General features: G+C 33.7%; 1 protein-coding gene across 4 annotated transcripts in view; it reads left to right on the top strand.

The window, feature by feature from the left end:
• The first annotated feature begins 6,032 nt into the window (after positions 1-6,032).
• The window catches only part of LOC128994629 (hornerin-like), a 29,683-nt gene continuing 12,220 nt past the window's right edge, over positions 6,033-23,495 (top strand). For 2 of the 4 annotated variants that reach the window (XM_054419300.1, XM_054419299.1), the window contains exons 1-17: positions 6,033-6,137; positions 9,473-9,571; positions 10,528-10,686; positions 11,101-11,256; positions 11,904-12,044; positions 12,429-12,584; positions 13,705-13,863; positions 14,260-14,415; positions 15,632-15,784; positions 16,185-16,328; positions 16,826-16,984; positions 17,402-17,557; positions 18,949-19,107; positions 19,509-19,658; positions 20,186-20,344; positions 20,746-20,874; positions 23,140-23,298. In XM_054419300.1, the coding sequence (XP_054275275.1) occupies positions 6,080-6,137; positions 9,473-9,571; positions 10,528-10,686; positions 11,101-11,256; positions 11,904-12,044; positions 12,429-12,584; positions 13,705-13,863; positions 14,260-14,415; positions 15,632-15,784; positions 16,185-16,328; positions 16,826-16,984; positions 17,402-17,557; positions 18,949-19,107; positions 19,509-19,658; positions 20,186-20,344; positions 20,746-20,874; positions 23,140-23,298 (2,452 nt within the window). In that variant the 5' untranslated portion in view covers positions 6,033-6,079. The remainder of the gene's footprint in view (positions 6,138-9,472; positions 9,572-10,527; positions 10,687-11,100; positions 11,257-11,903; positions 12,045-12,428; positions 12,585-13,704; positions 13,864-14,259; positions 14,416-15,631; positions 15,785-16,184; positions 16,329-16,825; positions 16,985-17,401; positions 17,558-18,948; positions 19,108-19,508; positions 19,659-20,185; positions 20,345-20,745; positions 20,875-23,139; positions 23,299-23,495) is intronic. The other 2 variants (XM_054419303.1, XM_054419302.1) reach the window with 2 other exon arrangements.

Below are 23,495 nucleotides of genomic sequence, written 5' to 3'. Positions count from 1 at the left end.
AATAAATAATAATTTAGTTAAAATACTTTGTATTACTTTTTAGTCATTTTATAGTAAAGCGTTTTGCATAGTATTGAATTTATTTACAGTTTTAACCAATTTTTTGAGGCTATATTTGCTTGTTTTATATTTTAATGTATTTTATTTACGAAGCTGGCGATCAACCATAGCGGTTTAATTTAAACTTTAATTTACCTTTTTGACCAGAGGATACTTGTCTCGCCTTTCTATAGAAGAGACAAGTTCCCTGTTATTGTTGTATCTCTAGATTCTTTTTGTATGGAAAATACACTTTTCAGTAGTTTATTCAACGTGATACAAAAATCTACTCAAGTGCCTATTACTTGAGAATTATTGGCTATATAATGAGTTCATATAATAAATTTAATTACCTATCATTTAAAATTCATCCTAAAATCATTCCAACCCCGATCAGATTACAGTAGTAATTTAAAGTCTACGAACTCTTGAGAGCTTTTTAATAATTTTGTTGTTAACTACAAGTGCTATAAGTGTTAAAGTAATTTCTGAACAACAATATTGACTATTAAAGTTAAAGTTAAGATGTATATCGAGCAAATGGTACCAACCAATGCAAAATATGAACCTAAATGGAGTACTAATAAATTACTTTATTGATTCGTTCACTCTAAACAATCCACTTGATAGATGGAAAAGCCATTTAATTTGAATTTACCAATGTAGAAACTTCCCTGTTTGTCAACAAATGTAAATCAAACGGAATTTGTTTTTGATGTCAAACTAGATAGAGTTGCAAAACCGTAAAAAACTGATGTAATTGTTCTATGATTTTAACTCTAACTGTTATAGATTATTAACTGGAGTAGTATTTTAATTTTAATTCTAGAGAGAGTAAGTAGTTCCGTAGCGAAGTCACAGCTTCAGCGGGTTCAAAGTTGAAAAAAACCTAAAATTATGTCGGTCAAAGCTGACGGGCAGTAGCTAAAACTAACGAAAGTAACAAAAATACAAAATAAATTATACAATAAAAAAATTATATTTCAAAATATGTTATCAAATTATGTTTATAATCCTAACCTAACCAAACCTAATCTAATCTAACCTAACCTAACCTAACCCAACCCAACCCAACCTAACCTAACCGAACCAAACCTGACAAAATTTTCTTATTACAGCCAAACACCTTACTAAAATACATAATTTAACACAACCCCCTTCTTTTATCAATGGGTGCGTTTGGCCACAGAATCATACATTTCAAATAATTGCAAACGCCCACTCACGAATCCTCAAATGGTTTATTCACAGAGGATGAGAGAGTTAAGCGTAGGCTACTTCACTCCACAAACCTAAACTACCTTCACTAAATTATCCTGGAAGCGATTCAAGTTATTTTGGCTGGAAGTGCAACTTGTGGGTGGGTTAATTTTCTCTTCTATTTTTCTGTTATGACCATGAGATAAGAAACAACATTGACTTTAAAGGGTGGAAGTAGTTGAATTGTAAAGTTTGTTAAAGCTAATCATTGACTATTAAATAATCAAAGATAAAATCTGAAGCTTGTTTCTTTAAACATTTTTGTGCGTCATGGTAGTAGTACAGTACTTTGCAATACAATACAATACAATACCATAATACACCGTACAATACAGTCGAAGTATTTCCAGTGTAGTGCATTGCATTATTTTCTGTACTGTAACTAATTTCAAATTTAAATTTTGGAAGGTTTTTCTTCTTGTTTTGTTTATGGTTGTATCATGGGGGATGCAAATATATTATTTTATATTGTTTTCTTCAAACGATCTTTATGTTTCAAATTTCTTCTTAATTTTCTTTCGAATATTTTTTTCAACTATGGAATATTTGTACCAATTATTTGAGGCTAATGTAGGATGATGTTTTTCTTTTTTTCAAAATCCTTTGCTTGACATTGGAATACAATGTTTTTTAAAATAATGCCTTTCAGATGATGAAAACAAAATTTCTAATGAAACATGTAACAACCAAATTAAAGATATGAACAAATCAGGCATTCATCAAATAAAATGTTCAGATTGTAATAAATATACATTGGAAAAGAAGTCGTAGCTTCAAGAAAAGCACACGACAACACACACACAAGCATTAAAATTGATAGTTAAAATTAAAATTGGTTGATAATTAAAATGAGTTAAAAGAGTAATAGTTTTCAAATATATATAGGCCTATAATTAATCCACTGACTTTTCACGGCAAGCGCACTACAGTAGCCTACAGTGCGATACAATGAAACACTGTATTGTCAATATTAGAGTCAACAACAGAGTATTCATGTCAAGGATAAATTCTTGTGAATAATAATAGCAAGGTATCAGTTATAATTACTAATTAGTTACAATTAACATTTTTAACAACGATTCACCATTATGGAGTCAAAATAATAGAGACTCGCGTAACCTCTTCTATTCAAACCCTTAAAATGTATCTAACGTGGAAACAAAACAATATATAATTAAGATACGGTACAAAACGCGACAATACCATACCAATCAATACAGTACTAAATGATCAATTGAATCCAATTGCATACAATGCAATCCAACGTAATCAACTACAATACAACATAATAAATTAGGTACGGTACAAAACGCACTGATTCAATACAACACATGGAATACAATGTCATACAATTCAATACGATACACTGGTACAATTACGTACAATAGGATACAACACTATCTATGAGTTATATAATAGTAACGAGACATCAGGGCCTTCCACGTGCTCTGCTAGTTGGTTTACGATCATCTGACTAAACCTGAGTTATAGGTCGTTTATGACTCATTAATCGTGCAAATGCTCGTCTAAATCATCGCCGAAACTTGATCCGACTACGTCCTTGCTCCGATTATCAAAACGGCCAAATTAAAGTGATTTATCCTTAAAAGGGTTTTTACCTACGACCGTTTTGTAAACTAGCCTTTTCAGTTCACTTCTTAGAACAGTGTTGTTTACTTTCATAACTGCATAGTTTTACATAACAACACGGGTAACGGACCAATGAGGTTTAAGGATTGAGAGGGAAGAAGTAAAATTGTAATTATTTGAACTTCAACTAATCAGCTGTTTGGCCAATTTAATTGTTGAGTGGTGCAATTGGTATGTACAATGTTTCGTTGCAACACTGGCAGTGGCAGTGAGAGGTTATAAATTATAACATAACCTCTCTTAGAAGTTATGGGTAGTGAATTTTAGTAATTAAAACACTGTCGTACGTAAACACATTAAAATTGCCGTTAACACTATATTTACGCTATCGTTGCGTAAACTAATATATTTAGAAACGTTTTTCATCACGATTTGTGTAAAACAACGTTTTCTCCATGTTTTGGGTTCTTCGTTCTTGCAAGTCTCTTAATTAACACCGAAAATTTTGAATACATTATGCTATTTATGTTATATCTTGGATTTTGTTCGGTATTATGTTTTTTTAATATTTTACTTTTTTCATCAAAACGTTTACATAAGTTCAATATAACATGGACCTAACTATACATAAATAGTGAGGTTAGTAAGGCTGGTTATCGGTCCTGTATGTGCAGGTTTAATTTGTATTTTGAGAATGTTAATTGGGCCAAAAATGGAAATTCAACTTTTCATATGGAAATTTAACATGGGGCTAATTCTATATAAGCATGTTTATTGACAACATTTTTTCTGAGCTCCAGTGCATCGCAGGGAAAATCTACGCATACTGTTAGAAAGATAATATTTGCCTGTAGATGTGCAGAATCCCTCTATAAATTAAAATAGGCTAAAAAATAAGCACAAAAAATAAATTTAAAATTAAAAAGATTAACATGGGTTTATAGATTGCCATGTTGGTGACATCAAAATATAAACTGAAAATCAAAACAAATGGGAGAAATTCCAATCACAGTACTTTTTTGTCTTGAGTTGTTGTTTTCTAGCAATCATGGTACCATGTTTGTTAGGTTACCAGAGGCTAACAATACTAATTATTTTCCCAACCAATTACTTACATTTAAGTATTGCATAGTATTATTTTGTGTGCGGCCTACAACCCAGTCATTGTTTCAACCTCCCATTCTTTGACTGACTCGAAAAATAATAAACGAGTTTGACAGAACCATGACGCACAATGACAACAAGCAGAGCTGCCTGCAACTGACACTGTTACGTCACGCTTCTGTAACGCCCACGTGGTTCGTGACGTAAACCACGTGACGTTCTGAACGTTATTTTATCCGAAACTTGCCATATGCATGTTATTAATAAAAGTCCTGTTAATTGTTTTATGTTGTGTTAGGATATTTTTCGTTATTCACTGGACACGTTCCACGCACAGATCTGTAGTCTATGTGGACGGGCAAATGCAAGGTTAAAAGAGGAAAAAAATCTCGATGCTTAAGATGTGTATGTGGTAAATGAAAATTGGTTTCGTACTCAAAAGTACATACTCAGGTCTAAAACTTTGAGGCTGTATAGTCCTTCGATAACAACTTAAGGTTTGTTGACCTGAGGATATAGGTTACTCTTGAATACGAAAATCAGCTGAACGTAATATAACAATGATTGCATAAGGACGAAATAAATCAAAACCTATTGCACTATGAAGTATGTCTAATGAAAACCCACATTTTGTTTTAAAGCACTATCATGGTATTTTACGTGCAACTTGTTTTAAGTTTGCCCGGTTTCATTTTACACCAAAAACTCCCAAATCGAAGCGTTTCATACCCCTAAAACAAGTTTGAATATGTCAGGAATCCAACCCATCTCCTTGGGGAGCAGCTGGTCTAGTGGTTAGAGCGCGGGAACTCGGTCCCTGAGGTCCCGGGTTCAAATTCCACCAAAATCCCCAATCGATTTTTAACTAAGTTATAATGCCACAACTCCTAGGTAAAGTTGTGAAAAACTATCCCGGGCTCGTGCCTAGTGCCTAGAAGAAAAAGAACCCATCACCTTGCCGAAATAAAAGACGTTATAGTCACAACTCAGCTAACAAAAACGATCACAAATCGGTTAAGAAATTTAAAGGTAAAAGTAAAAGGAAACCTTCCGACCTAGTTAATAAAGTAGAAATTAAGAACTTTAAATCCTGAAATGTAATAAGCTTTACATTGTAGCTTGCATTACGCCCAACCAAACTTTCTCACATGTCCCGGAAAGTTACACCCGCGTCCTAATGTTTAAGTTGGCAATGTTGCTTAAGGCCATTTCTATCGCCCTTTACTAATACAGTGTTAACAATTTTTCATAGTTGGATATGTGCATTTTTCGTCCAAAAACTGTATATGAAGTTAGTTTCACAAGGGAGTCTTTCTATTACCCTCTCTGTAGAAAATACTGTATTGTTTTCGTCAAAGTTTTCGAGTTTGAGTTTTGGGTGAATATACGTTTCGGGTCCTCCTGAACCCAAAAATTTGTTTCTATGTCTGTTTGTGTGTGTGTCTGAATGTGAGTGCAGATGTGTACATAGCTAAAGACCACACCCCGAATTTTTATGAAATTTAGTATGTGGGTACTACCACCAAATGCTGATGGTACTACTGGTGGAGATACCATGGTATCTCCAGGCTAATCAAGAATTTTACAGAAATAGAAGACCGTTGCTAAAAACTAAATAAAAGTAATATTCAGTTAAGTTTATCATCTGTCTAAAAATATCAATTGTTTTAATTATATTACATTTATTCAATAGTATTTAGACGTACCTTATCCATCAGAACCTCGATAACGAGTCTATCATGGAGATGATCAAATAGGACACTCGTTATCAAGGTTGACATTTTATCGACGTTGCAATAACATGTGATTAAGAGTCGTGTGAAATCCATCCTACTTGTTACTGAGTGTCTTCTTATCGAGGCTTCGCTGTTCTGTAAACCTCAATAAATATGTTATTGGCCAAAAATATTTTCGCGAATAACGTGAAATAGCGGCAAACTCGCTGAGGTTGTACTTTATTTTAATCACTGTTTACTTAGCTACACTTGTTTTCACCAACTGTCGCACTCGTCAAAGTCAGTGTAGCCACGATTTTCATAAAGTGTGTGTGTTTTTGTGCGCTAGGAAGTGAACGTATGAACACAAAATGGACAGATCGTCTATGGCTATTATTATTTTCATTTGGTGCTACTTTCATAATCAAGGTAAATTGTCTTACGAAACTCATCAATTTGTTTATAAAATCTCGTGCGCACTGTCGAGAGTTATGATCTATTCATACCTAGTGATTATGTATTACTTTAGGGATTTTTTGTAACTAGCAAAAAATACCTGAGCAAAAGGAGTACCCGTCCTTCGTACGGGGTTGGCAAATAAGTATAAAATGCTTATTGCAGTTTATACCCGATCTTTGCGTTTGCGATGTGAGAAAACACGGTTTGAGAAAATTTGCTTCCTCAAATTTACGGTATACCATAGTATTACACATCTACCATAGCCATAATGTTCTACTACTTCACCTACACAATAAAGAAAGATAGATTATTAAAAATTCGCAAAATATCATAAATTATTCATGAAATTAAAAACATAAACATAACTGTAAACAATTCTACTTTGACAGTTCTCATTATGACAGTTTTTTGTTGCTGCTTAGTTCAAATTTGCTGTTTTCATAAATAAAGAAAAAAAAATAATAGTGTTGCACCCTGTTGGTAAATCTTATAAATTTTTAATGCTTTTGCATATCATAGAACCGACTCTTTTAGTTGAAACAGCTGGCTAGATTCTTTAATTCCCTTTAAATATGAATACTCATAAGGTTAACATGGGAAACTCCAGAGCCACTGGGGTGGAGCCCGATAGGACTTTTGAGATAAGAATGCGTCTATATGTTAATCGGGAATGTGAGCTATCATCATACCAAATTTCAGCCCAATCCGATCAGTATTTTTCGCGTTACTTGTCACAAACATACATCCATACATCCAAACTTTCTCATTTATAATATTAGTAGGATAAGATAGTTTACACTGCTTTTAATGAACCAGCTGTTAATATTAATATTGTATTCAAATGTCAAGCAAGTTTTTATAGTTTGAACAAAATGATGAATTCATTATGAGTTTTAATTTTTTTGTTTAAAAATCTATGCTTTATTGATCTTAGAAAATTGTTATTATGAAACAAGACGGACATATCAATTTCAAAGTTATAATTATTCCTTACGGCCATGGGGTTAGCTTCAATAATCATTTATTATTATTCTATTCAAGGAAGAACGCCTATAATAGGCTACATGTTTTCGATAATCGGGAAGAATGCTGTGTCATACAATAAAAACCATGCAAGTACAGGGGGGAACGTTGTGGATATATCCGTGTTGAAGTTTCGTCTAGACTAACTACGGAGTATGTTTTATTACTGAGAATCTTGTTAACGAGGCTTCGCTGTTCTGTAAACCTCAATAAATATGTTATTGACTAAAAATATCCTCGCAAATATCACGAAATAGCGGCAGATTCACTGAGGATATACTTTAATCACTGTTCGATTTAATCACTGTTTACTTAGTTGCACTTGTTTTCACCAACTGTCGCACTCGTCAAAGTCAGTGTAGACGCCATTTCATAAAGTGTGTTGTGCGTTAGGAGGTGGACGTATGAACACAAAATGAACAAATCGTATATGGCTATTATTATTCTCATCTGGTGCGTCTTTCATAATCGAGGTATTGTCTTACGAAACTCATCGATTTGTTTTTAAAATCTTGTGCATAATGTTGTGAGTTATGATCTACTCGTTACAAGTGATTAAGGGATTATTATGGAATCACACAGTGAAAACAGCTGGTTTTTAGTGCAATTTCAATTAACTATTTTTTCACCACATTATGATGTTTTTAGCGGTTTTACATACTGGTGGCTGAAAGTTACGTTTTGCTGGCCATGCCAGCTGTCACCGTTATTTGGGGACCAAGTAGGTTTTCACATCTCTAGGATGGAAAAATCAGCTGCCCGCTTTCTTACTTAAAACATGAATGCATGTTATGAATGAATGTTGTGCATGAATGCACAATCAGTATCCATAACATTGTAATAGAATTGTTTTATTGTCACCGGTGCCTAGCAACTTTTTATTTTTATTTTTGCTGATTCCTTAAATTATTTCTTCACATAACCTTAAAGTTGTAGTTGTGTTGACTATCAGTGTGCATTATTATAGTGGTAAATAGTGGTAATAGTGCACCACGAGTGTGGCGAAAAATAGCGTTCGTACCCCAAGGATTGAAGGTTGGCTTGCAGCTCTCGATCGATTTAAAAAAAAACTATCTTTATTTAAAAACTATCTCGAGCCGGCAAAACCTCATTTTCGGCCCTAGGTACGAAATATACTATTTCGCCCTGCCCTATTCTTTTAGATTGTTTCCCACACAAATGTTGCCTATATTGTTTACCCAAATAAACTAACGAAATTGCTTCCATCTTTTTTTTTCAAAATAAACAAACTGCTGTTAGTGATGTATTCAACAAATTATTTTGAAAATATTAAGGATAATTATACATCTGGTGTTATTTAGCCAGTGAAATGATACATTTGAGTTAAAATAGCTAAATTTGTATTAAAATTCAAATAATGTACGTTGATCTTAATACAGTATTAAGAGTATTAAAGTATACAACTTGACATTAAAAAAAAACAAATTTATTCGATTAACGATGTTAATTTATTTTATTTTCGTAGTCAAATTTAGCAGACGAAGTTTGCCAAGTAAAAGATTTACAGCGATTGACCTCAATAATCAAATTATTTAGTCTCTGAGCTTATACCTATATTTTTAATCTATGACAATTTTTTGCTCTAACAAACTTAAAAGAGCCTCACTGTGTGCTAGTATTAGGAATTAAAATTCTCTTTATGTTTTGTCTATGATGGAATTTGGGACTCAAATATGCTTTGGTGTACATTGGCTCCTACTCTTTTACTTTCTCCCTCTATAGTAGAATGGAGAAAGTATTGCTTTGGTCAAACATTAGAGTTTTAATTTTGGGTGGTGTTAGAAGTAGGCCTACTGTGTCTACCATCTACATAAGATCACGTGTTGCAATACAATTATGTTAATAATTATTAACTGAGCGGAGCTATGAGATCGCGCCTCATGCAAACTGTGTAATTGAATCATGCAATAACGGCTGAACACATTTTAGCCAAACTTACCAAGGTTATTGTGCTTGTAATATAAACTACGTGAAACCCGTCGAAATTGAGGATTACTTTCAAGCATACGCGAACTCATCTAACTGCGTTAAATAGAGTTATTACAAATTTATTACATGTCACAGACTTTTAACTCCAAACAAAATGGTACAACCCCATTGCTCGTTCAAAAATGATTGTAACTTTTGTGATTTTTAACATATCAAAGTTACTCCCACCGCTTGCCCGTGATAAGGATTATTGAAATGGGAGGAAGTATTTGCCAGTTTGCTGATAACGTTTATTTGGATGTTATAATTCGGATTTATTTATGTTTTCGTAGGCTTACTTAATTCTTTGTGGGAAAGGCTCTACGAGCTCGCGACCGCAGACGAACCTCCCACCGAAAGTGAAATAGCCAGCCTTCTTTCGGACACGAAAGGTAAGTACGTATATTCTACGCTATTTTACTGGGTGTTGTGGCCAGATTTTCAATCAAAATTTTCGTAGATGATGTTTGCCACCGACAGATTGTGCTGGTCCAAATTTACTTATTTCCGATGAATACACCAACTGTTTTTACCAAGTTACAAGTATAGAACTACTAATGATGAGTTTCAATAATGGAACGTCTTTGTGTGAGCTATAGCAACTATTATAGCCCACCAACTACGTCAGAAACAAAAATAAGGTAAGAAATATACTTTTAGACACTAGCGATTTCTGTGACTGACTCACACAACCAACTACGGTCTTTAAATAAAATGGCTACAGCTGCTTGTCCAAATAGATGGGATGTCTACATCAATAGTCAATATGTAGTCCAATAGTGAGCAAATTCAAACACACCCTATAATAAAACACAGCAAAATAAACTAATGCCTGTTTCTGTATACATTTATATTGTGCAAAAATGAAATCAGCTGATTTACACAGCGAAAAAACTAATGCTTGTTTCTGTATACATTTATATTGTCCAAAAAAGAAATCAGCTGATTTACACAGCGAAAAAACTAATGCCTGTTTCTGTACACATTTATATTGTCCAAAAAAGAAATCAGCTGATTTACACAGCGAAAAAACTAATGCTTGTTTCTGTATACATTTATATTGTTCAAAAATGAAATCAGCTGATTTAATGATTAAAATAAACAATAACAAAGCACTTGCGCGCGTAGTGGATAAATGGAGAACTAATCGAGAGCGAGGGAAAGTAAATTTAGAGCGGGGAAAAATCAGCTGATCGATTTTCCCTCGTTCTAAATTAGAACTTGGGAAACAACAACTTTCTTTGATTCAGCTGTTATCGAAAATAGTTACTTTCAGTATGGAGTGATGAAAAGGAATTGTCTCTTGTTTTGGCCGTATCCATTAAGATGTTGATTTGTTTATTCACAGACAAAAATCCCGAACTAATGGCTGATATGCAAAGGCTTTTGGAAAAACTTGGCCACGGTTCCAATGGAAATGGAGAAGACCAAAGTATTACAAATGGTCTAACCGATCAGCTTAGTGCTAGCACTGGGGATGATCAACATACAGACGCCCAAATAGCAGGTACGTTTGTCTTAAGAAAATGAATTCTTTGACGAAACAAGATGTGACTTCGTACGGATAATTTAGCCTCCAGAAACTTCGGTTGAACCATTAAAGTAATCCGATATTAAACTTTTACTCTAAACTCAGCAAAACTTTTGATATTTCTATAGCGATTGCTGTTTCGTTGTTTTCAAATTTTAAATAGGCTATTTCCTTTTGCTTATCTCCAAAAAAGAGATACTGAATGAGGAAATGTTACTTTTGTGAAGTTTATACAACAATCATCATCATTCTGTTTCCTAGAAAAGAATACTGAAGAGAAACTGATTGCAAGACTCAACCGCAATTATTAAATTATGTTAGTTTGAAATTATTTTATTTTAGTTACTTGCTAATTATTGAACATCTAAAAGACTCTCTGTTTATTCGCAGCCCTTCATGGTGTACTAAATGAATTGAAGAAAAGAAAGGAAAAGGCAGAAAACTCTCTTAGCGAAGGAGAAAATCAAGGATCTAATGGAAATAAAGAAAATAGTGAAATTTCACATAATACCGGAACCGGAGGGATTGGGAAACCGGTAGATCCAGGTACAGTAGTGTAAAAACAGGTACACGTGCCTTACCAACAGATAACAACCTTGTCAACAGAGAATTGTGGACATGCAGATTTTTTAACCACAAAAAGTTAAAAAAATTTCACTTTTTATTTTAAACTAATATTTTTTAAAGCAACAGTTTATTTTAATTCTATATATTCCATTATAATTTGGTTTACAAATTTTTTTAATAGCAGCCCAGCAGAAGCACAGGCAGCACTTGCCAACGTCTGTTGATTTTCTTAAAATAAATCAAATAGGGTAATACAAAAAATATTCTTATTTTTAAATTTAATTTTATATTTTGTATTAACAATGTGTATTTTATTCATTTTGTAGATTATGAGAAAAATAAACATATTATTTCATTCATTTTATTCATGCATATCTCTTCGAGAAGATAATAAATATAAACCCTCCTTGGAAATCAGTAAAAATTTGCATGTAAACAACTTATTAGTATTACTGCCCTTACTATCATCAAGACGAACATTCATTGGTATTTTGGTAAAGTTTCCACAGCTAGTTACACAACTGAATCTTCTATTTTTGTTGGCATTGTTCCATTGTGATGTTGATTTGTTTAATCATAGACAAATATCCCAAAATAATGTCTAAAATTCAAAGGCATTTATTTAGGATTTGGAGAAAGCCCTTCAGAAAATGAGGGAAGCCAAGGACCCAGTGGGAATGGAGAAGACAAAAGTATTACAAATAGTCGAACAGATCAGCCTAGTGCTAGAACTGGGGATTTTAAACATAAAGAAGCCGAAATATCAGGTACGTTCGCCTAGTAAAAAACGGATTCCTTAAGAAAACGAGATGTGAAGTCATTTTAGCCTCCATAAACTTCAGTTGAACTGTCGAAGGGATCAGCAACTCATTTTTTACTGTAATCTCAGCAATACTTTTGACTTTTCAATATCGATTGCTATTTATTTGTTTACAAATTTTAAATTTCACTTTTTTAAAACATACAAAAAAAGATAATGAATGAAAAAAAATTATTTTGTCTTAAAACATGTTGTACAACAATCATTATCTTCCTATTTTCTAGATAAGAATACTTATAATAAAAATTACTTGCAAGTCTCAATCTCAACTTTAAGTTATGTTGGTTTGAAATTATTTTGTCTACGATAAACGATTCACTGTTTATTTCAGCCCTTAATGGTGTACCCCATGAACCGGATGATCAAAATAAAAAGGTGGAAAAGTCGCTTAGCAAAGGAGAAAATCAAGGACCTAATAGAAATAAAGGAAATAGTGAAATTTCACAGAATACCGGAACCGGAGGAATTGGGAAACCGGTACTTCCAGGTACAGTAGTGTAAAACAGGTACACGCGCCTTAGGAATAGACAATAGATTTTTAGACACAGAGAATTAATTGTTGACATCCAGATTTTTTTAACCGCAAAGAGGTAAATGATTTTTACATTTTATTCTTAACTCTAAAAATGTTTGGATAGCGATTTTTAAAACTGTTTCCACACCTCTTACCCTTTTAATTCAGTTACTCATTAGTTTTTAGATGTACTTGTCTCTATTTTGGATTACAAATCCGGCAATCTTCTACGAAAGTGATTGTGTATTAGCCAGGTCTATTAAAATACAGTACTTTCCAATATGTCTAGACTTGTTTAGGTATATGGCACTACAGTCCCTACAAAAAGTGAGGTTATGTTTGATACATTTGGTATTGGACTACATACATTAAGTCATATTACAATACAGTGAGGTCAATACGTATGCATTTCGATCTTAGCGAAAAGTTGAGGTTATGTCACCACTACCCTGACCTTGTACACTACTAACAGCTGATTTTGGCGGGAACGTGCTCTAATTAGCTTAGCCATTAGCCATAAGAAGTATTATTCTTTTGAAACAATCGGTTACTAGGATTAGAACCCAGGACCTAGGCTTCAAAGACCACTAGTCCAGTTAACTCCCAATATTACTCCATAATAAATCCCGAAATATTACGATAACCGGATGTTCAACCACCGGTCACTGGTGGGATTTGAGCCCGCAACCTCAGGTTCCAAAGCCTTACGCTTTACCACTAAATCAGTTAACTCCAGGTAATATACCATACTAAAAATCAAAATATTACCCTGACCAGATGTATAACCACACGGTTACACTTGGTTCAGGCCAAGATCACGCCAACTGTTACAAATAGCTAATAAACTCACAATTTTAAGAGCATTGATTATAGCAAGTTTTGAATACAGGACACAGATTTATTTATTTATAAACTAATTTTCACCGTACTTTCATAGATATTTTCTTACTTGCATTAAATCCACGGCAGGAAGTTGAGGTTACCAATACGAACATTTATAGATATTTTGGCAAAATTCTACAGCTATTTACACAAAGGAATTTCCTGTTTTTGTTGCCCGTATCCATTGTTTTGTTGATTTGTTTATTCGCAGACAAAGATCCCGAATTAAAGCCTGGAATCCAAAGGCTTTTGGAAAGACTTGGCCATGGACCCAATGGGAATGGAGAAGGCCAAAGTATTACAAATGGTCCAACAGATCAGCTCGGTGCTGGCACTGGGGATGCTAAATATACAGACGCCCAGAAAGCAGGTTCGTTTGCCTTATTAGAAAATATATTCTTTGACAAAACAAAATGTGACGTCATGCAGATATTTTAGCCTCAAAAAATTTTGGTCCATCGCAGAGTAATCTTATATTCAACACTTACTCTTAACTCAGCAAAACTTTTGATATTTCTATAGCGATTGCTGTTTTTATACTTTTTGCCAATTTCAAAAATAAAGATACTGAATAAGAAAATGTTACTTTTGTCTTAAAATGAAGTTTTTACAACAATCATTATCATTCTGTTTCCTAGACAAGAATACTGAACAGAAACTGATTGCAGGACTCAATCTCAATTATTAAATTATGTTATTTAGAAATTTGTAATTTTAGTTACTTGCTAATTATTGGAAAACTAAAAGATTCACTGTTTATTCGTAGCCTTTCATGATGTACTCAGTGCATTTGGAAAAGAAAAGAAAAAGGGAGAAAACTCTCTTAGCAAAGGAGAAAATCAAGGACCTGATGGAAATAAAGGAAATGGTGAAATTTCACACAATACCGCAACCGGAGAGATTGGGAAACCGGTACTTCCAGGTACAGTAGTGTAAAAACAGGTACACGAGCCTTAGGAATAGACAATGGATTCTTGGACACAAAGAATTTTTAACATGCAGATTTTTTTAACCACAAAAGTTATATGATTTTAATTTTTTATTTTAAACTAAAATAAATGCTTGGATTGAATTTTTCATGACTGTTTCCACACCAATTTTTAAACGTTAAATACAAACAAGCAACTAAATGAGAAAAATTTGTATTAATTTTTAATAAGATAATATTTTCTAAAACAATAAGTGTCTTTATTTTTTCCGGACAATATTTTTGGACTGTGATAACTGCTCACAATTGTCAATATTGTTTTCATTCGTGGCATTAGATTGGACACTAACTTCAAGGAGATTAGGGAAAAAGGTAAGGTGGGAAGAGAATGGATTGTTAGATATTAATTAAGTTGAAGCTGACATAGTGAGGCTGACTGTATCTATCCAACAGGCATATTTAACTGTATCTTAAGATTCCAATTCATCCTGTTCATATGTTGGACAGCAGTTGTTTGTGCAGTGATATTGAGCCCCGCACTGAGCACCCGAAATGGGCTTGGCAATCCTTTGGTGATTTTGAGCATCAAGGCTTGCAGATAGGAAAGAACAACACAACACACAACTAAAGTACTTGATATTGAACGTAAAATAAATCTTTACCTAGTTTTAGAACTCAGTGAAGCGTACTATATAAATGCATTTCGCTGCTTTCTCCGTAAAGACAACAACAGTAATATGAGAAAAATTGAAGTTGGCCCGCGTTTGGCTCGGAATTACCACATTTAGAAATAGTTTGTTTAAACTGTATGGGAGGTCAGTCTAAAATGACAAACCATTTTTATTTTTAAACATAAATAATTTTTTGCATGTCCCTGAAATACCATGGTTATGCAAACAATGGTATAGAATTAATTAGAAGATAAAAAAACGTGTATTGTTTCACGTCATTTTAATAACTAGAGGTAGTTCAACAAAAAAAGATGGTTGGTGGTCGTAGCTTTAAAAAATATCAGACGCATTAAATTCTAAAGACATCCAATAACAAGCAAGTCGAAAATTTGGATTAAGTCCAAAATATACAAAACATGTCTCCTATCTTCTTCGATCCCAAAAAGTTGGTATTTTTGATTTTTTTACAAAAAGAAATTTTTCGTTTGTATAGGCCGTATCTATTGTACTGTTGATTTGTTGTTGTTTGTTTTTCACAGACGAAAATCCCGAACAAATGTCTGAAATCCTGCGAATATTGGAAGGATTTCACAGCGAACCCAATGGGAATGGAAAAGACAAAAGTATTACAGATGGGCAAACAGATAGTGCTAACACTGGGGATAATAAATATACAGAAGCCCAAATAGCAGGTACGATTACCTTATTAGGAAATGGTTTCTTTGACGAAACAAGATGTGACGTCGTGCAGATATTTTAACCTCCAGAAACTTCGGGTGAACCATCAAAGTAATCAACTATTCAATTTTTACTCTAAACTCAACAAAACTTTTGATATTTCTATAGCGATTGCTGTTCTTTGATTCCAAATATTGAATTTTACTTCTTGCTAATTAAAAAAGATACTGAATGATATAATTCTACTTTTGACTTAAAAATAGGTTTATACAACAATAACTATTATTCTCTTTCCTAGACAAGAATACTACTAAAGAGAAACTGCGTGCAAGTGTCAATCTCAGTTTTGAAGTTATGTTAATTTAAAATTATTTTCCCTACTATTAAAAACTAAGATTCACTGTTTATGCACAGCCCTTCATGGTCTAGTAAATGCATTTGAGAACCAAAAGGAAAAGGCAGAAAACCTTCATGGCAAAGGAGAACATCAAGGACCTAATGGAAATAAAGAAGATAGTGATATTTCACAGAATACCGGAGGGAATCCGGTACTTCCAGGTACAGTAATGTAAAAACAGGTACTGTACACGAGCCTTAGGAATATACAATAGATCCTTAGACACATAGTGAATTAGATTGGCAAACCAGTACTTACAGGTACGGTAGTGTAAAAATATATCAACCAGCTTTGGGAATAGCCATTAGATTCTATAGACATCAGTCAAAAAGCAAGTTAAAAATTTGGACTAGGTCTTAAAATCCCAAACTTGCCTTGTATCATCTTCGCTCTTAAAAGTCAGTTTTTTTTTTTTATTTATGCTGTAAGGTTTTTCCATAGACTAAGCAATAGGGTATGTTTTATCATTGGTTTTTCACAATATCAAATTCTTTGATCCACTTCCCTTCGAGATTAAATAAATATAAACTCTCCATGGAAATCAGTAAAAACTTGCCATTCAAAATTTACTATTACTACTACTTCCGATCATTTATAAAAAGGAATTTTCTGTTTTTGTTGCCCGTATCTATTGTTTTGTTGGTCTGTTCATTCGCAGACAAAACTCCCGAACTAAAGCCTGGAATCCAAAGAGTTTTGGAAAGACTTGGCCACAAACCCAATGGGAATGGAGAAGGCCGAAGTATTACAAATGGTCCAACCGATCAGCTCGGTGCTGGCACTGGGGATGCTAAATATACAGACGCCCAAAAAGCAGGTACGTTTGCCTTATTAGAAAATATATTCTTTGACAAAACAAAATGTGACGTCATGCAGATATTTCAGCCTCCAGTAACTTTAGTCCATCAGAGTAGTCTTATATTCAATTTACTCTTAACACTTTTGATAATTCTATAGCGATTGTTGTTTCTTTGTTTTCCAATTTTAAATATTAATTTTTGCCAATTTTCAAAACGAAGATAGCCTACTGAATCAGAAATGTTTACCTTTGTCTCAAAAAGAAGTTTATACAACAATCAATTGTATTCCCTTTTTTCTAGACAAGAATACTACTAAAGAGAGAATTGCTTGCAAGAGCCAATCTCAATTTTGAGGTTGTGTTAGTTTGTAATTTATTTTATTTTAATTACTTGTCAATTATGTAAAATCTAAAAGATTCACTGTTTTTACACAGCCTTTCATGATGTACTCAGTGCATTTGGAAAAGATAAGAAAAAAGGAGAAAACTCTCTTAGCAAAGAAGAAAATGAAGGACATAATGGGAATAAAGAAAATGGTGAAATTTCACAGAATACCGGACCCGGGGGGATTGGGAAACTGGTAGATCCAGGTACAGTAGAGCAAAAACAGGTACACGAGCATTAGGAATAGACAATGGATTCTTGACGCATAGAGAATTGTTGACATGCAGATTTTTTGAACCAAAACATGTTATATGATTTTTCGCTTTTTATTCCAAACTAAAAAAAAATGCATGGATAGTGATTTTTAAGACTATTTTACACCCTTTACCAATTTATATACGTTAAATTTACACAAACAACTAAATGATAAAACTTGTATTATGTTTTTAAAACTAAAAGATATTATTTTCTACAACAATAATTCATTTTTTTCTGGACGATATTTTGGCATGTGATAACCGATTGCAATTATCAATCTCACATAGGGAGGTTATGTTAATTCTATATACACTTCCCAAATACATGTCAAAGAGTTCACTCTTCATTTCATTCGCAGCAATCGGTAGGGCACCAATTTAAGAAGCAGGAACTTCTTCAACACATACTTTTGCCTTTTCTTTTTATTTTGTACTTATCACACCCTGGGGATTATACCTTTTTTTTTACTCTGTAATGAACCGAGTTAACCATCAAACATCAAGTCACACAATTCTTCACCAGAACCGAAATAGTAAGTCACAGTTTCTCAAGCAACATCCCTGTGCACTCAAAAGAATTGTTAGTGTATGTTTACAGATACATTGTAGTTCCACGTATCCAGCGTACTCGCCATCTGGAGAAGGTATAATTTGGTACTACTGAGTGTCAAACACTGATCTCGAGTAAGATGCATCACCCGTGATAAAACTTTTGCATGTTTCCCACTCAATAGCAATTTTCTATAGGCTACAAGTAAGCGGATTTCCCTATGATTGTTCTGGTGGTCGTAGGAAATAAATTATATTGATCGGAGTAGGAAGTATAAGCACTACCACCTTTAATTTGAGACATCTATCTTGTAGATCGGTCCAGTAGTGACTGAGAAAACAGACGTATAACGTCTATTAAATATATAGATTGTCTTACAACATTTGACAACTCAGAACCAGGGTAAAATTACACACCATGTAATTTTAAAACAAAAGCTTAGCATTTAATTTGATCCTGAAACACGCAATCATAAAAGTGAAGGCTTAATTTATTTTAATTATTGTTTCACTCGCTCTATTTCACATGAACTTATTCTTTAGAATACAAAGAATCCTAATACAACTATTGTTATACAATTTATTCATATCCATTCTAAATAAAATAAATAAAAACCTTCCTCGGAAATCAGTGAAAACTCGCCTATAAACAATTTACTATTACTACTACCCGTCCTATCATCAATACGAACATTCATTGATATTTTGGTAAAGTTTCCACAGCTGTTTAGACAAAGAAATTTTCTGTTTTTGTTAGACGTATCCATTGTGACGTTGATTTATTTTCACAGACGAAAATCCCGAACTAATGTCTGAAATCCAAAAGATTTTAGGAGAATTTGCCCACAAACCCACTGGGACTGGAGAAGACAAAAGTGTAACAAATGGACAAACAGATCCGCTTGGAGCTAGCACTGTGGATAATAAATATACAGAAGCCCAAATAGCAGGTACGTTTACCTCATCAGAAATTGGATTCTTTGACGAAACAAGATGTGATGTCGTGCAGATCTTTTAACTCCCAGAAACTTCGGTTGAACCATCAAAGTAATCCACTATTCAATTTTTACTCTAAACTCAACAAAACTTTTGATATTTTTATAGCGATTGCTGTTCTTTGATTCCAAATATTAAATTTTACTTCTTGCTAATTAAAAAAGATACTGAATGATATAATTCTACTTTTGACTTTAAAATAGGTTTATACAACAATAACTATCATTCTCTTTCCTAGACAAGAATACTACTAAAGAGAAACTGCTTGCAAGTGTCAATCTCAGTTTTGAAGTTATGTTAGTTTGAAATTATTTTCCCTACTATTGAAAAACTAAGATTCACTGTTTATGCACAGCCCTTCATGGTCTAGTCAGTGCATTTGAGAACCAAAAGGAAAAGACAGAAAACCTTCATGGCAAAGGAGAACATCAAGGACCTAAAGGAAATAAAGAAGATAGTGATATTTCACAGAATACCGGAACCGGAGGGAATCCGGTACTTCCAGGTACAGTAGTGTAAAAACAGGTACACGAGCCTTAGGAATATACAATAGATCCTTAGACACATAGTGAATTAGATTGGCAAACCAGTACTTACAGGTTAAAAATATATCAACCAGCTTTGGGAATACCCATTAGATTCTATAGACATCAGTCAAAAAGCAAGTTAAAAATTTGGACTAGGTCTTGAAATCCCAAACTTGCCTCGTATCATCTTCGCTCTTAAAAGTTGGTAATTTTTATTTATGCTGTAAGGTTTTCTTTAGACAAAGCAAGGAAGTATGTTTTATCTATCGTTTTTCACAATAACACACACAACCCAACACAACAATATTTTTTCACTCTTTGGTCCACATCCCTTCGAGATGAAATAAATATAAACTCTCCATGGAAATCAGTAAAAACTTGCCTTTAAACAATTTACTATTACTACTACTAACACCCTTACTATCATCAATCCGATCATTTATAAATAGGAATTTTCTGTTTTTGTTGCCCGTATCTATTGTTTTGTTGGTCTGTTTATTCGCAGACAAAACTCCCGAACTAAAGCCTGGAATCCAAAGAGTTTTGGAAAGACTTGGCCACAAACCCAATGGGAATGGAGAAGGCCGAAGTATTACAAATGGTCCAACCGATCAGCTCGGTGCTGGCACTGGGGATGCTAAATATACAGACGCCCAAAAAGCAGGTACGTTTGCCTTATTAGAAAATATATTCTTTGACAAAACAAAATAAGACATCATGCAGATATTTCAGCCACCAGTAACTTTAGTCCATCAGAGTAGTCTTATATTCAATTGTATCTTAACTGAGCAACACTTTTGATAATTCTATAATGCGATTGTTGTTTCTTTGTTTTCAAATTTTAAATATTAATTTTTGCAATTTCCAAAACAAAGATACTGAATGAGAAATGTTTATCTTTGTCTAAAAAAAGTGTATAAAACAATAATTTTTATTCTCTTTTCCAGACAAGAACACTACTAAAGAGAGAATTGCTTGCAAGAGTCAATCTCAATTTTGTAATTTTGTTTATTTTAGTTACTTGTCAATTATGTAAAATCTAAAAGATTCACTGTTTGTACACAGCCTTTCATGATGTACTCAGTGCATTTGGAAAAGATAAGAAAAAAGGAGAAAACTCTCTTAGCAAAGAAGAAAATGGTGAAATTTCACAGAATACCGGACCCGGGGGGGTTGGGAAATTGGTAGATCCAGGTACAGTAGTGTAAAAACAAGTACACGAGCATTAGGAATAGACAATGGATTCTTGACGCATAGAGAATTGTTGACATGCAGATTTTTTGAACCAAAAAATGTCATATGATTTGTCTCTTTTTATTCCAAACTAAAAAAATGCTTGGATGTTGATTTTTAAGACTATTTTACACCCTTTACCAATTTATATACGTTCAATTTGCACAAGCAACTAAATGATAAAACTTGGATTGTGTTTTCAAAACTAAAAGATACTATTTTCTACAATAATAATAAATTTTTTTTCTGGACGATATTTTTGGCATAAGTAATTTGGCAAAATAAACTATTGATAACTGATTGCAATTCTCAATCTCACATAGGGAGGTTATGTTAATTCTGTACACAATTCCCAAATACATGTCAAAGTGTTCACTCTTCATTTCATTCGCAGCAATCAGTAGGGCACCAATTCAAGAAGCAGGAACTTGTTAACACATACTTTTGCCTTTTCTTTTTATTTTTGTACTTTTCACACCCTGGGGATTATACATTTTTTGCTCTGTAATGAACCGAGTACATTAATTAAACATCAAGTCACACAATTCTTCACCAGAACCGAAATAGTAAGTCACAGTTTCTCAAGCAACATCCCTCTGTACTTGAAAAAATGGTTAGTGTATAGGCTACGTATAGTTCACTGATACATTGTAGTTCCACGTATCCAGCGTACTCGCCATCTCGAGAAGGTATAATTTGGTACTGATGAACGTCAAACACTAAGCTCGAGTAAGATGCATCACCTATGATAAAATGTTTGCATGTTTCCCACTCATTAGCAATTTTCTGTAGGCTACAAGCAAGCGGATTTCCTTATGATTGTTCTGGTGGCCGTAGAAAATAAATTATATTGATTGGAGTAGGAAGTATAAGCACTACCCCCTTTAATTTGAGACATCAATCTTGGAGATCGGTCCAGTAGTGACTGAGAAAATAGACGTATAACTGTCTATTAAATATATAGATTGTCTTACAACATTTGACAACTCAGAACCAGGGTAAAATTACACACCATGTAATTTTAAAACAAAAGCTTAGCATTTAATTTGATCCTGAAACACGCAATCATAAAACTGAAGGCTTAATTTATTTTAATTAGGGTTTCACTCGCTCTATTTCTCATGAACTTATTCTTAAGATTACAATGAATCCGAATACAACTTCTGTTATATAATTTACTAGCTGTACCCGCGGGCTTTGCCCCGTTTAACTTCATACGTGAGCTCGTTCGCATGGCTCAATCACGTCCTGGTTGAAGTTCGTTCGCTACGCTCACTCACCTTTAGGTTGGAGCTCGCTCGCTGCGCTCACACGTCCTGGTTGAAGTTCGTTCGCTATACGCTCACTCATCTTTAGGTTGGAGCTCGTTCGCTACGCTCACTCACCTTTAGGTTGGAGCTCGTTCGCTGCGCTCACTTGCCTTCAGGTAGGCTCGTTTGCTACGCTAACTCGCCTCCAGGTTGAAGTTCGTTCGCTACGCTCACTCACCTTTTGGTTGCAAATTAGCTGTTGTCATGAATTAAAAAAATAATAGTGCTGCACCCTGCTGGTAATCCTTGTAACTAAAATGCTATTGAACATCATAAAATAGAACCAACTTGTTTAATTGAAACAGCTGTTAAGATTCATTTATTCCTTTTAAATATGAAAAATCATACGGTTAACATGGGAAACTCCAGAGCCACTGGGGCGGAGCCCAAGAGTCCGATCAGGATAAAAACAACTTAGTTTTCCTATTTAATGCCTAAAGAATCAGTGTACCAAATTTCAGCCTCCTAGTTAAATGGGAAGTGGGAGAATTAGTGATGAGTGAGTGAGTGAGTGAGTCAGTGAGGGCTTTGCCTTTTATAGATTCATATCCATTCTGTTGAGATAAAAAATTATTTACTCAGTCAACAGCTGTAATTCTGATTATTATAATGTTAGTTTGTTTAAGTTGTTATGTAAACAAACTATTTAGTCTATTAAATGGTTCTTTAACAGTTCTTACTTTTCTTTTATCCCACTAGCAAAATCAGTTTATTACAACACATTCGAAATAAAATAAATAAAAACCTTCCTTGGAAATAAGTGAAAACTTGCTTATAAACAATTTACTATTACTACTACCCGTGCTATCATCAATACGAACATTCATAGATATTTTGGTAATGTTTCCACAGCTATTTAGACAAAGGAATTTTCTGTGTTTTTGTTAGACGTTGTGACGTTGATTTGTTTTCACAGACGAAAATCCCGAACTAATGTCTGAAATCCAAAAGATTTTAGAAGAATTTGACCACAAACCCACTGGGAATGGAGAAGACCAAAGCACTACAAATGGTCCAACCGATCAGCCCGGTGCTAGCACAGGGGATGTTAAATATACAGAAGACCAAATAGCAGGTACGTTTACCTCATCAGAAAATGAATTCTTAGACGAAACAAGATGTGGTGGCGTGCAGATATTTTAGCCTCCAGAAACTTCGGTTGAACCATCAACGAAATCTGATATTCAACTTTAAACTCTTAACTCAACAAAACTTGTCAAATTTCTATAGCTATAGCTGTGTAATTTTTTTCTTTTTGCCAATTTCCAAAAA

This window comes from Macrosteles quadrilineatus, unplaced genomic scaffold, assembly GCF_028750875.1.
Source record: "Macrosteles quadrilineatus isolate MER2022 unplaced genomic scaffold, UCM_ALF_1.0 Scaffold_5__1_contigs__length_97177068, whole genome shotgun sequence".
Lineage (NCBI taxonomy): Eukaryota > Metazoa > Arthropoda > Insecta > Hemiptera > Cicadellidae > Macrosteles > Macrosteles quadrilineatus.
Note: the sequence above shows the minus strand (reverse complement) of the source record. Positions and strands in the feature narration are given on the sequence as shown.